General features: G+C 52.1%; 1 protein-coding gene across 1 annotated transcript; it reads left to right on the forward strand.

Moving 5' to 3' along the window:
- The first annotated feature begins 244 nt into the window (after positions 1 to 244).
- GADD45G (growth arrest and DNA damage inducible gamma) lies at positions 245 to 3,939 on the forward strand. Its single transcript, XM_037491942.2, has 4 exons — positions 245 to 375; positions 708 to 809; positions 941 to 1,154; positions 1,252 to 3,939. The coding sequence occupies exons 1-4, from the start codon at positions 323 to 325 to the stop codon at positions 1,360 to 1,362; spliced, it is 480 nt and encodes a 159-aa protein (XP_037347839.1). The 5' UTR covers positions 245 to 322; the 3' UTR covers positions 1,363 to 3,939.
- The last annotated feature ends 10,230 nt before the right edge of the window (positions 3,940 to 14,169 follow it).

The following is a 14,169-nucleotide window of genomic DNA, read 5'->3' on the forward strand; positions in this document are numbered from 1 at the left end:
GATGAAATCTGCAGGCTCCAGTCTGCCTGGTAACACCCCGACAAAGAGGCAGATTTGAGGCATTGTCATCCCCCGCACCCCTCCCCACGTGGCCTTCTGGCACGAGCCGCCGGCCGCCGCCTCATTTGCATCAGAAAGCGGGCGCTGGCCAATAGGCGCGCAGCCTCGCGCCAGCTGGAGACGCCGCCGCCCCGGCCTATATAAGGGCGCGCGCCGCGTCGCCAGGCGCACTGGCTGGCTGGGGGCGCGTCTGGCGCACGGGGAGCCTTCCAGTCCCACCGCTCCGCGCTCTCTGGATAACTTGCTGCTCGCGGGCTGCATCATGACTCTGGAAGAAGTCCGCGGACTGGACGCGGTTCCGGAAAGCACCGCCAGGTAGGTTGGCTCCGGGTGCTGGGCGCGTTGGGTCTCGGGGAGCCTGATGTGGCCGTGGCTGTTGGGGCGGCAGCCTTCAAGCTCCCCCGGGGTGGCTCCCGCTGGGTGAGACCCCGGCGCCTGTGTGCGGGCGGACTGGGGCGCTAGGCTTGATTCCCCGAGGTTGGGGCGCCAGGCTTGAGTCCCCGAGGTTGGGGCGCCGGCCTGGAGGTCTGGGTGTGTGCGTCCTCGAGACGGGGGCGCGGAGCTGGGGTGCCGAGGGCGCGTCTCCGGGGCTGGGATCTCGCTGCGCCCTGCGCCTCTCCGCGCTGACGGCTCTGGTTCGTCCGCAGGATGCAGGGCGCGGGGAAAGCGCTGCACGAGCTGTTGCTGTCGGCGCAGCGCCAGGGCTGCCTCACTGCCGGAGTCTACGAGTCAGCCAAAGTCCTGAACATGTGAGTACAGTTGCGGCCGCGGTGGGGAGACGCAGGGCCGGGGGAGTGGCAGGGAGGAGAGCCGAGAGGCGGGCGCGGGGTACCCAGACTCCCCAGCCTGACCTCACCACGCGCTCCCCTGGCCTGTTCAGCGACCCGGACAATGTGACTTTCTGCGTGCTGGCGGCCGACGAGGAGGACGAGGGGGACATCGCGCTGCAGATCCACTTCACTCTGATCCAAGCCTTCTGCTGCGAGAACGACATCGACATTGTGCGCGTGGGCGACGTGCAGCGGCTGGCTGCCATCGTGGGCGCTGGCGACGAGGCGGGAGCGCCCGGAGACCTGCACTGCATCCTCATTTCGGTGAGTTTCGTCCCCCGTGTTTTCCTGCCGCCCCGGCCAGCGGTCAGCGGTCAGCGGTCAGCGGCTAGCCAGGCTGACCCCTGCGCTCTCCCCGCAGAACCCCAACGAGGACGCATGGAAAGACCCGGCCTTGGAGAAGCTCAGCCTGTTTTGCGAGGAGAGCCGCAGCGTCAACGACTGGGTGCCCAGCATCACCCTCCCCGAGTGAAGGCCCAGGGGCATCTTTGGTCTGATCGACTTGTGACGCCCTGGGGCGCCCAGCGCGCGGCTGGCTCTGTGGATGCGCCCGCGGAGGGCGCCGGAGCGCGGCGTGGAGACTGGCAGGCGGGTGGCGCGTGGAGAGCGAGCAGCAAGGAGGTGCGGCTCCCGAGGAGGGGGCCGTCAGCGTCAGGCACAGGCTGACCCCGAGTGTGGGGGAGCGGCTGCTGTCCCAGGACGGCCGGACGCGGGACGTTGGCCCGCGGGCTGGGAAGGACGGACTGGCCGGGCGAGCGTGACTCAGCAGCCGGCGCTCCCGGCAGGAAGGAGGGGAAAGTCGAAGCCAGGCGGCCTGGACTTGGGTTTCAGGATCTCTGACGGACTTAGCAGCCTGCACTGCTGTTTCAGAGCGGATCCGGGAGGCTTGATTTTTCTAGAGGATGCTGCAGTGGAAGCTTTGAATTGCACAATAAACTTATTGAAGCCAACTTTTTTTTTTTTTCCTTTATTGAGGGGGGATACTTCTCTGTGGGGGAGGGGAGGTGGTTAGTAGGGTTTCAGACAATTGTGGAAACTCCGTGGACCTGTTTCATCCCACTGTCACTGAATCTTGGGGCGCTGGAAGTTGGGGGTGGGTGCGCTGGCTCGCTGTTAGGACAGAGCTTGAATCCTGCTTCTGTTTTTCTCCTTTTAAGATTTTCAAACTTGCAAGACAGGAGTTTAGTTGAGATAAGACATGAGCGTAATCCCAGAAGGCTGGCCCTCCAACCTGATAACAACAGCCTCTCCCCTCCCCCTGCTCCCCTGCTCCCCGCCCCCTTCCCTCGACAGCTGCTTATCAGAACAGCTTGCAGGATGCAGGCAACCTTCCTGCACAAAGAGCATTGCCCTCTGCAGGCGCTGTCCTTTGTGGTCCCTGGAGATGGTGGCAGACTGCTCTCAGGAACCTTTTTCCTCTAAAAAAAAAAAAAAAAAATGGTGCTTACAGCAATGTCACCAAGGCATTAAAACCCTGTAGGGCATGGCTGCATTTACGTGAGTCATCCTGCTGTCATGCTGTGATAGAACTTGAAAGATCTGAAAAGTGGGAAGGCAGCATCTACACAAATCCCAATGAGCAATTCTGAGTAGGGCCAGCATCTGCTTTCTGCTGTTGCGTGTTCTCCACCCACATTTGAGTTAGGGGGCTGCTGCTATTCAGTCCCATTTCAAGACTTACAGAGGAAAAGGCATTTAAGTCCCTTCAGCAAAGACTTTGAGAAGGATCTAGGGACATTATCCCTAAATCTTTTTTTTAGATTAGTATATCTTGATTTCACTCTGGGCAGACAAGCTGTTTTTAGCAGGGCCTCAGTGTTCTACCTGCCTCTGTGAAGGAGGGGTGCTGTGCTTTTTTTCCAAGGAGAAAATCCTGTGGGTTTATCAGTTGTCTCTTCAGGCTGGTTTGTCTTGTGGGTGCCACTTTACAGTTCTCTAGACATTGCGGGAGCATGCGCTGGAAAAACAGGACCGTATGAGCTTAATTACTCTTCCTGAAATGAAAACATTCTGTTTCACATCTATCAGCTTTTAAAAACCTCCCCCCCTTGATTAGACAAAGGTACAATGACACAATTCAACTGCGTTTATGCCCAAGTTTCATTAATATTTTACCTATTTGCTGCTTAAAACCTTTTGTTTTCCTTGGTGGGGGGACTTGTGAGGTGGGACTCTGCCCCAGTGAGCATTCTGGCATAACCACATTGGCTGCAGCACGCTATAGTAAACACGAATAGGCGTCATCACTCTGAGTGTGCCCCTGAAGGAGTAAATGTAGCAGAACACTGCACAAAGTGCAGGCAGACCTCCTGCTGCCAAACGGATCCTTTTAAAAGTTTAAGTTGGCAGCGCTTAAGAAATTTAGCTTTCTCTGATTCAAACTTACAGAACAGGCACCTGTTGGAGCCAGGAGTGAGGGGAATTTGCAGGGAAAAAATGTCTGTTTACACACAGTACCAGGCCCAAATGTGTTTTTGAGGGGATTTTTTTTGGATGAATGATGTATTGCTGATGCTATACCCCAGAGAGAAGGCAGTGCAGTGCTGAGTATGTATAAAGTCTTGCATTCCACATGTGCAACAGCCCTCCGTGGTGATGCCTGGAGGAGCGAATCATCACTGGCACGTTGGGGTGATCCTCAGTGGTTTGGCAGTGTCCTGCATGTGAAATGTTGTTAATGGTAACAACACCTAAAAGTTAATAAAGGTGCTTTGCTTGTGATCCTAGAACTTGAAATGGATTGGCAAGTTTGGGACCACTAAGACCTGCCTCCATATACATCCTGGAGGTGCCAGCAAGCTGGCATTGGAAGGAAAGTAACTTCCATAGATAACTTTTCTAAAGTATTGCCTTTTATCAGAGTGACATTGGTTTATACTATTACATAGCTTTTAGGTGTCCAGCGTTATAAATCAACATCTGCAGATACCACATTAAGTTCACCACTGAAAGTCTAGCTTCCATCCTTCAGCATATAATTGGGCCCACCTCCCCAAGGTAACCTTTTAAGTTTATAAAAGTTTTGTGTATTTATTGTGTCATAATAAAAGTTAACAATAATAAAAATAATTAAAAGTTTTGTGTCCTTATATTGGTATAAAACACCAAAAAATGAAAGAAAGAAGGAAAAGCACCGATAATCAGTTATCCCTACATTTTGGTGGACTTTCTTCTTGGCTTTTTCACACCTCTGAGGCATACTTACCACATGACATCCCTCAACACAAACTCAGATTTTTTTTTTCTTTTGCTAAAAACGTTACATTTTTATTATGATCTAACTGACACACACCAGTGATTTTTAAAGCCCATCTCACGATGTATTTGGTTCTGGCTTCTGTTTCTTGTCCTTAGTGGTAGATGTATGACCTCCCTCCCCAATCCCCATTGTCAGTGAATGGCCTTGGAAGCCTGGGTGTTTTGCGCTGCAGTGCTCTCTCTGCACAGGAATGACAAGGGCATTAAAGCACATGACCTGCTCACCCCAAACCAGACCAAGGTCTGCTGCTTGCAGGTCTAATGCTTGCAGGTCTAATGCAGAGTTTGCTGCCCGGAGCAAAGAGAGTCAATTATATTTGTCTTTTGTTTTTAATTATTTGCATTTGATCACCTGCTGGAAAAAATGACACTGGCAGTGCTGCAGCTGTAAGGATGAAGTGTATACAGAAATCCCCATGGGAGTAGTTCTGGGGGCCAGGGGCTCCTGTTTGCCTGAGGGGCTGGTTCCGCCATCTCTCCCTGGTAAGACAAGAATACAAAATGATTGCTGGGACTTGCTTTATTTTTAAAGACTGTAATTCTCTGTGTTGCACATTTTATTAAACCATTAGCACAAGGCGCATTGCTCTCCAGACTGACAAAGAACCACTTGAGGAAAAGCAAAAGGAGATTTTCAGAAGGAAAGCAAGGATTTGGCAGAGAGGCTGGGAGGTCAGCTCATTAAGCAGATATACATTTTTGTTTATTTCAAAATTTTTGAGCTTTTCTGTTAGTCCCCCAAAATGTCAGCTCTTGACCCCTCACTTAGATATATCCCCCCAAAAGTAAGAGGGTGTTGTCCTTTCCCAGGCACCAAGGAGACATGTGACATAACTGGGGGCAGTGGGCACCACCCAAAGTGGTGGCCTGAACTGTAGGCAGGGGAGCACCTGAGCTGGTGTCAGGGTGGCTGGGGACCTGCGGGTGTCTGGAACTCAACATGCCCTTGATTGATATTGTGGAACAAATTGTACTTGGTCTTTGAAGCAACCTGATTGTAAGTCTAGCTCAAACTTTCCATCGTGCATACTTCAGGGAGTCTGGCTTAGGAGGCCGGGTAACAAATTTTGGGCTGGAGGAGCCTATGGAAAAATGGGAAGACTTTGTCCTGAGCCTCAACGGCCCAGCCAGAGAGTGTCATCTTCATTTCCCCTTTCACCACCCAGCCCTTCCCGAATCCCTGAGCAGGACTGGAAAAGGCTGGCTCCCTGAGAGCTCTGTTCATGGAGGAGGGAATTGAGCTCCTGGGACAGCAGGGCTCACCTAGGGCAGGGGTGAGGGTGTGGGTCACAACCCTCAGATAGTCAAGAGAGGTGAGGTGAAAGCAGATGGACAACTACTCACCAGGCCACAACCAATAAAGCAATTTCCCCTGTGATGGCGGCTCCAGAGCTCTGGGACACAGCCCAGCATTTCTGGGGAGCAGGTGGGCTGTGCCCTCCCGCCTTGTGCTCTTTCTCGCCAGAGTAACTGCCTCGTAATGTCTCAGAAGACTCATCCGCACAGAAACACAGTCTGACCAGAAACGGGGGGCAGAATGCCCTGCGCACTTGATGTGGAACAGAGAGAGCCTTTAAATTTCTCAGCCTCTTGGGGTACAAGCTCATTGGCAGAACTATCTTCCAAGCAATAAAGAGCCTGTTTGGACAGTTGGGAAGAAACAAGGCAGCTAACAGCGGCAGGCTGCAAATCGCTGAGGTAATAGGAAGAGTGTTTCTCTGAGGGGGAACATGAGAATCTCACCACTCTCTCTAAAATGAGCAGCTTAATGTGTAGGAATTTTTTCCATCTTTCAGGGGACCTCCTTCCTCATCCTGGGGGTGGATGTGGCTCTCTGAATCGGGCTGGCACCGGCAGCGGTCCTGTGGGCCACCTCCTGTGAGCCCTTCTGAGAGAAGGCAGGTGTTTGTTCTTCTTGCCGGCCTTCTGGGTGCTGACATCTTCTGCCTGTCCCATTGCATCCGCGCTCCTCCCCGGGGGAAGGCATGATTTCACCAGAGTCCCCAACTTCCTCCCCTTATTAATTCTACCGTGAAGGGACTAGGAATTTTGCAGACATTATTAAGCTTACTAATCAGTTAGTTGACTTGGAAATAGGTGTGCTCCACGGAGGCAGGAGTGATCATTGAGCCTTTAAAAGCAAAATTTTCCTGATTGGTTGAAGAAGAGAAAGTGAGTTATTTCTTTTTCCTCTGACCCCCAAATATGTGTTTTTCCACATCGGTCCTCCAAAGCACTGGCAATTGCTGATGTTGAACAATTCAGCTCGATTCTGAAACTAACAACCTGGAGTTGGCTTAGACCCTGCAGCTCAAGGGCTCAGTCCCACAAGACTGCCTGCTATTTCTGACACCAGCTGCATGATGGTGCACCCAGACTGTCCATATTTCTGATTGGCCAACTGCAAATTTGGAGGTTCCCGTGACACCCCCCGAAGTTTGGTAATTTGCTGGAACAACTCACGGAAGTCAAGAAAACAGTCTCCTTCGCAGGTGACCAGTTCCCTATGAAGGCTACAACTCAGGAACAGCCTGGTGAAGAGATGTACAGGGCAAGGGATGAGTGGGGGGCTTCCAGGACCTCTCTGGACGCACCACTCTGCAAGTACCTCCACAGGATCCCCACCCTGGGAGCGCTCTGAACCCTATCATGTAGGAGTTTTATGTAGAATTCTTGAGTAGGCAAGATTATCAAATCTTTAGCCAGGGGGATTGAATGAACCTCCAGCCCCCTCCCCTCCCTAGAAGTCTGGGGTGGGCCTGGAAGTTCCAGCTCTCTAATCACAGAGTTGGTTTTTTGGTGACGATTTTCCACCTGAGGCTGTCTAGGGCCCTCCAGGAGACCCAGGCATGGCTGAGGGGGGCTCATTACAAATAACAAAAGACACTCAAGAAATTCCATGGGTTCTAAAACCCTGTGTCAGGGACTGAAGGCAAAGATGGAAGGTCATATCTCCTTACACCACAGGCAGTGAGAGGGGTTCCAAGAGTGAAGGGTTTGACATGCTGCTGTGGGCTTTGAAGATGGGTGGGCCACATAGTGAGGGGGGGTGCCTAGAAGCTGAGGAGTACCCCAATCACCAGCCAGCAGAGATGGGAGAGTCAGTCCTGCAAACACAAGGAATCCATTTCTGACAGGAATGTGCCAGCAAGAATTCAACTCCAGAGCTTCCAAGAGAAGAGCCCAGATTGATGCCTCATTCCCTCCGGGGCCATCCTGAATGGGGTCTTATATCTTCTCTGCCTCTCCCTTCATACATTTTCTCTCTGTATATCCTAGTCACATAGAAGTCCCCTCTCTCCAGACACGTTGTCCATCCTCTGTCACCCCAGGGCTCAGGTGGGAGAGCAGCCAACTTCACAGAAGAGCTGGGGGCTCTGTGGGCTAGTGGGAGGAGCTGAGTGCTGGTGTCTGCCTGGAGAGGGGCCGTGGGTCTGACATGGAGATGACAGTTGGTGAAGGAACCTGTGGTCCCCACCTGGCCAGGCTCCTGTGCTAGCGTTCAAGGAGTCACATAAAGGGGCCTTCAAACATCCATATGGGGTTGGTGACTAACTTTCCCCATGTCCACTTCCCTGGTTCTGATCAGGAGCCGTTCTTTCTAGTCTATAGCTCATCTGAGCAATTAAAAACTCCAAAGGCCACTGAATCACTTGTTTCCTCCCCATACCTTTTCCCTTAGATGAAAATTTACAAGTGCCATTAATTGATAAATTCTTAGTGTGGGAAGAAAGTGTGAATGTTATTTTTTCTTTTGCTGACAAGGAAACGGACTCAGAAGTGAGGTGGCTTGTTGCCAGTGAGTGTTTGGGAGTCAGCTTAGTCCCACACCCATGAAATCCTTGTTTCCAAAGCTGACCAAAGACTGCCCCTCGGCTGCACCCGGCCTAGCATTGTGCTGAAGGCAGGCACAGAGCAGAGAACTCTCCAGAGTGAAGAAAATGCCTGAGAGAATGTGGCAGAGCTGGGGCCCACTGCCCCTGTCCTCTGGAAGCTGGTGGAATGTCTGGTAATCCAGTCTTTGGTCAAAGCCCAGCTCCCTTTCCTCTTTGCGGCTCTAGGCTTCCTGTTACCAGAGCAGACACATTTGTCTCTCTCTCCAGCCTGTGGACGTGGGCTCAGCAGATCAATGAATACAGGAAAGTGTGTCTCTTGTGGTCTGAAGGCTGCGGCCGGGAGAGCAATCATTTATGGGAATACTTGTGAAAAGCATGTAGAAGCTCCCCTTCCTGCTCCCCACCCCCCTCTGTCTTGGACCCCATATACACTGACTACTTCTTTATCTGGTACAGTGATTGATGTGGTTTTCCTTCATCACCTCAAGGGGACGTGGGGTGGCTGCCGGTTTTCATGATTCATTTTCTCAGCTCTCGGGGTTTGCTTTGACGTTCATAAGCCCTTTGGTTAGACAGTGTGATGGTTGAATCAATTCAAGGTTTTGACACAGTCTGGTCTCTATGGCAAATCCCTACCTTCGTGAAAGTGGCCTGGGTGACATTCATTTTCATCCTCTCTCCTCCGAGTGGGATTAATTCAAGAAGGCGATTTTTTAATTTTTATGATGATCAAGACCAGGCAACTAGAACTCTAAGCAGCAACATCAATATAACAATAAAAGCAAAATGGAAAGAAAAGAAACAGACTGGAGAAAGTATCCTCTTTCACAGCAAGATCAAAGTTCTTTCCAATGAGTCACAGTTGTTCCCAGAACTCCTCGAGCTGGGGAGTTGGGCAGGCATTCAATGCTTGAATTCCAGGAAGGAGGATCCTGGCAACAGGCAGGTGTGGCCGTTGGGAGACCCACCGACCTCGACACTCGAGGTGTCTCACAGTCTGCCTGCGGGCTCTGCTTCTCTAATCCCAGGGAATGAGGGCGTTGGCCCAGTCATCAGACTCTCAGTTTGTTCTAGCTGAGGGTTTGGGGTCCTGCTCGGAAGCCTGGGTGCTGGTCCTCACAGACCCCATGCAGGCCTGAGTGACATCTCGAAGCAGATCTCCTTCCATGGGGCCTCCGTGCCCCGGGGGGGGGGGATTCACTACCCACTCAGGAGGGACTGGAGATGCCGGAGGGAAAAGCTGGCAGAGGGTGAAGCAGCACCTTTTGCTATGATTGGAGCTGGTCTCGGCAATCTGGAGCTGGTCTGCTCTGAATCCACATAACGTTGGAAGGCCCCTACCCCCAAACCACCTGAGTAGCCCATTTCAGGTAAAATCTTTGCAGTTCCTCAGTTTCGGGCAGCTAGGGAGATCCTGGGCCTCCACCCTGCTTGTTCCTCCACCAGCAGTGCCTATAGCATCACTGGCATACACAGCATAACTGGCATACAGTTAAATGAAGCAGGGGTATCATTGGTATAAGCAAGGACCAGGGATACCAGTTATCCCCATACCTGCCCCTCCTCTGTACCTGTCCTTCTTCTCCTCACCTGTCTCTCTTAATATCTACATCTCTCCTCCACACCTCCCTTTTTCTATACCTGTCTCTCTAGAGACCTGTCTCCTTCCATGTCTATATCTTTCCTTCATACCTTCGGTGGTGCAACTCCCTTCATGTCAGATCTAGGCTTTCCAACCTCCTATAACCCGGCCTTGAGTTTCCCCACTGCCCCACTATCGCTATACCACCTTTCATGATGCCTCTCTTCCTATAGCAGCGGAATCATCATGTTATCCCCTCTCCCTGTGACCACAAGGACTAAGATTCCTGCTATTTATCTGCCCTGTCCTGCTCCAAACTTCAGTGTTTCTCTCACACTTTTCCACATGCTTCCTCCACCCTCTTTCTGAAGGTGCCTCTTTTCTATAATGGAGACCTGTTAATAAGCCTGAGCTTTCCTCATAGAGAGGGACAATGGACGCATTTCACCTGAAGTACCTGGAATCCAAAACGATGCCAGAGACAAATGTGTACTATTGGCTTACCAGGTGGAAGAAGACTGTGTTCTTTGGAGCAGGTATGCACATCATGATTACGTCCTACCATGTAATCTATGACTGCACTAGAAGGCTTACTGGACAGTGGGGAAATAGAACCATTTAAGCAGGACCATTGAATTGATATCCGTTGTAAGAATTGAGACAGGATGTGTCTTTTCATTGCCGTTGTCATCACCAAACAATTTTGCTCAGTGTCCCTCCGGGAACAGACTATAGACACTGGGCAACTTGAAGAACTTAACATTTTACAAGAAGCAACACCATTTTTTTTAAATCAACAAGAAGACAAACAGCGAGAGGCACTAACTTCAAGAATAAGGAGGTGGAGGAAACAGGCAGTGAAACGTTGACTGTGGAATGTGGAGTGGAAATGCCCGGGCTCTCTTCTGCAAGGATCTGGAAAGTGCGGTGCATACTGAGTGGAAGTTGGGTGCGGCCTGGTGGGAGGGAATGGCAGCTACCCAGCCACTGAAGACTGTTGAGAAGGAACACAGCTAGATGTGGGGAGTTGCTAGAAGGGCAGGACCTTCAGAAGCAGAGCCCGGTTTGTCTGAGAAACCTAGGGCTTGGGAAGATTCAGCAGCAGGTGATTCCAGCCGGAAGGTGGCATGAAGACCGAATGGGGAGAATGCATCAAAAGGACCCAGGCCTGGAGACAACTGCCCAGGGTTATTCAGGTTTGGTAAGTGCTTTTAAGAAGGGTGGGTGTGGGTGTGGTGGCTGTGGGGTATTCTCTCCTTTGCAAAGGAACTGGTCTGGAGAGGTAGGGCAGCCTCTCCTAGGCACACCAATGAAATGATGGTAAAGAAGTTGGACTCTAAATGACAAGTATAAAGAGCTCACAGCTACAAGATGCAGGCCACCCACAGGGCACGGTCCGAGGCCTGGAGGAGCCTGCAAATAGCTCTTCCATATGGAAGGTTCTGGCCGCCCAATGTATGGTTGGTGTGGAGAAAGGGGAGGCACGTAGGCCCAGGATGAAACAGGACCCTTGCCCTGGCTCCCAGTTCCTGTTAGGCAGGGGGCCAGAGCTCTGAGTTAAGAGTGGTTGTTGGGGGGCTTGATTTCCTGCCCCTCTGCCATTTGCAGCTGCATTTTAAAGAATGCCCATGTCACCTAATATCCATGGGCTGAAAGCGGCCCAATGTGTCCTTAAGTCTGGTTCTGAAGTTGGGGTGGGCCGGTTTTCCTCAATGCCTCTCTGACCAGCCAGAATCCTTTTTGCTTGTAAACACAGAATTGAAGCTGGAGGACTTACATAGGCTCTCGGCTGTCGGACTCCAATTTTCCCTGGTCCCATAATAACCTGTTCTACTAGCATCTTCCTCCAACATGCACACTTGTGCACGTGCACACACATGCATACATACACGTGCATGCGCGTATGAACGCACACACCTTTCCATAGTTGCTTCTAATGAGGCTCGGTCTCTCAGTTTTGCTGGCTATCAAGGTTTGCTTTGCCAACCTTAAGGGCTCAGGGATGAGTGAAAAAAAAAGAGGGAGCTGCCTTTCCCTATCAGAGAGTGGGGAAGGAGCCCCTGAGGAAGACAAGGACCCCATGCTCAGGGACCGGCCACTCCTGCCTGAGCCTCGCAGACAGGCTGCAGTTTGTTGACATCACGTGTGCTGGAAAAGAAACTGATGTGCTCCCCTTGGTTGTATTTCATTCTCCCAGGCCCGCTTTCCGAGGGAGGGTCTCGAGCCTGGTGACACCCCTGCACTCTCGTCTTCCTCTGCTGCTCACCACACTGCGAGCAGTTCTGGAGCTCGATCGAGGCCCTTTGCCTGGCTTTTCCACGGCTGCCATCTGCTCCACCCAGGTGCAAGGGAAAAATCCTGTTTCAAAACTGAAGGATCCTGAAGTTCTTTGTCTTTTCCCACAGGCTAACTATTAAACAACAGTCTTTTTTCAAAACTACAAGCATTCTCTGTCCCTTAGAATTTGTTTTATTATTTTTTTTTCAGGACTGCAAATTACTTCAAATAAACAAGCTAGTACAGAAGAAGTAATGGCCAGAACACTTGGTTTCTACTAAACGATTATATTAAGGGAACATTGCACCTTCTGGAATATGGGGTAAGGTGATGGACAGACAGGGCAGGGTACATTCTGTTCTGGGTAGCAAACTGGTAGCTTCCCTTCTCCTGCTTGCTCTTGCACAGGTTAGCAGTAAGTGAGGGAGAATTAAGCTCCCAAGCCTCCCAGGAGTCCTCCTTTGCTCAGGGCTAGAGTCTGGCACACAGAGCAGATTCCAGCTACCCAGCTGCCCACGCTCTGGTCTTAGCAAGACACCACCTCAGTCAGGGTGTGTTGGGGCAGCAGAGACCACGCTCTGGAGCTGGTGCTTTGGGTCAGGAGGAAACCTCTCCCGCTGCGGTTCTGCCCTCACAGAGAAGGCACCTGGAGCTCCAGGCCACACCCTCTGGAGGGCAGATCCCTGGCACACGCACCCCATTCCCTGCACCTGTCCTGGGCCGACCCTACTAACTGATCCTACTCCCCAGCCTCTCCCTTACTCCACCTCAATCATCCAGCTCACTCAGGGGCGGCTATCAAGACCAAAGGGGCAGAGAGATACCGGACGCCCAGCAGAGCCTTGCTCTGGGTGGATGCGGAGTTAAGGCTGGCTCCCCGCACCGAGCCCCCACCTGCCCCCTCCCCCTTCCTGGAATGTGAACGATATGGATTTTCTACTAGACCTTGAACCTGTGCCTGCAGCTTCACCAAGAACTTTCCACCCATGGGAGTCATGTCTGTGTTTCACCCCTGTGGCAACCTTCCTTGGTTTACTGTCCCGTTTGAACATACTGAGGGCCCAGGGCCAGGTGTTGGGAGGCAGGGGCCCTGGGAAACTGATTAGTATGCCTGTCTGTGGTTCATCATTCACCTAGAAGGGAACAGTATCCTTAATATGGCCACTGTGGGAGGCTTCGTCTGAAGGTCTCCTGTGCTGGGAAGCTGAGCAAACGGACTCAGGAGGCTGCTGCCACCATGAACAAAATGTGCTTTGGAGCTTGCAGAAGCCAGGCCAAGGTCATTCTCTGCCCCGCTGAACTTGAAGGGACAGCTCCTGGGGGATTCAAGGTCTTTGCTACATGGAGAGATAGCATTATTTCTCATTGGAAAACAAAAGGAGAGGGTCCCTAGCCTGCCAGGGCCTTCTGCCATCTTTCTGGCAAAAGTTGCCAGCACATGTGGATGAAATGATTCTCCAATTACCATCTGGCTGGCGAAGCCAGAGTGTCACAAGCCAAAGAGCAACAGAAGCTACATGTGTGTCTGTGTTTGTGTTTGCTGAAACACAAAGCACACCTCTGCGGTGCCTTCAGCTGAGTGCCTGCCACTGCAGCCACAGTGACCTCGGGCCCCTGTTCCGGGGAGGAGGGTGCTCTGAGAGGACAGATGGGCCATGCCAGGGTCTCACCCCTGGTGCCTTGGGAAGCAGAGCAGCCGACTCTGTTGAGTTGGAATCTCCCCTGTCCTGCAACTGGGAGTCCGGCTGCTCCACGCGTGCACTAGTCCAGCCCTCAGGGGACGCTCTGGGCCACGACCTTGTGGCTCTTCTAAGCCTGGAGGAGGAAGTGTTTACAAGACCTGGTTTAGCCCTTTGCCAGGCACCACATACTGCACATTGAACTTCTCAGATACCTGTAGGAGCCAGACCAGAGGACGAGAAATCCAGTGGAAAGTAAGGTTGGAGGTGAGGCCAGCTCCCCTTGGGGGTGAATTTCCCAGAGTCCCTGCATTCAGGGCCCTGGCCTTAGGCGCTGTGGCACAATCCTCAGCTGGCAGGACCTCTCGTACTGCTATGCTGTTATTTTTATCTCTGAGTTGGGTTGTAGTTCACCTTCTGGTTCCCCATAAACCCAGCATGCAGCCTTCCCTTCCTGCCTTCTTTCTTGGCATTTGAGATGTGTACCTGACTTCCTTTCCAGTCTCTTTGGCAGGTGCAGAGGCTCCAGAGGAGGGCTGGAAGCTGAAGGCGGGTTCTCTCTCCAGCAGTGGACCGTGCCGGGAAAGCACAGGGCCAGCAAGTCAGGCCCTTTGGACTGCTGTCAGGTGCTGTCCCTCCAGATGGAC

This window comes from Talpa occidentalis, unplaced genomic scaffold, assembly GCF_014898055.3.
Source record: "Talpa occidentalis isolate TD23 unplaced genomic scaffold, MPIMG_talOcc4v2.1 talOcc4.7, whole genome shotgun sequence".
Lineage (NCBI taxonomy): Eukaryota > Metazoa > Chordata > Mammalia > Eulipotyphla > Talpidae > Talpa > Talpa occidentalis.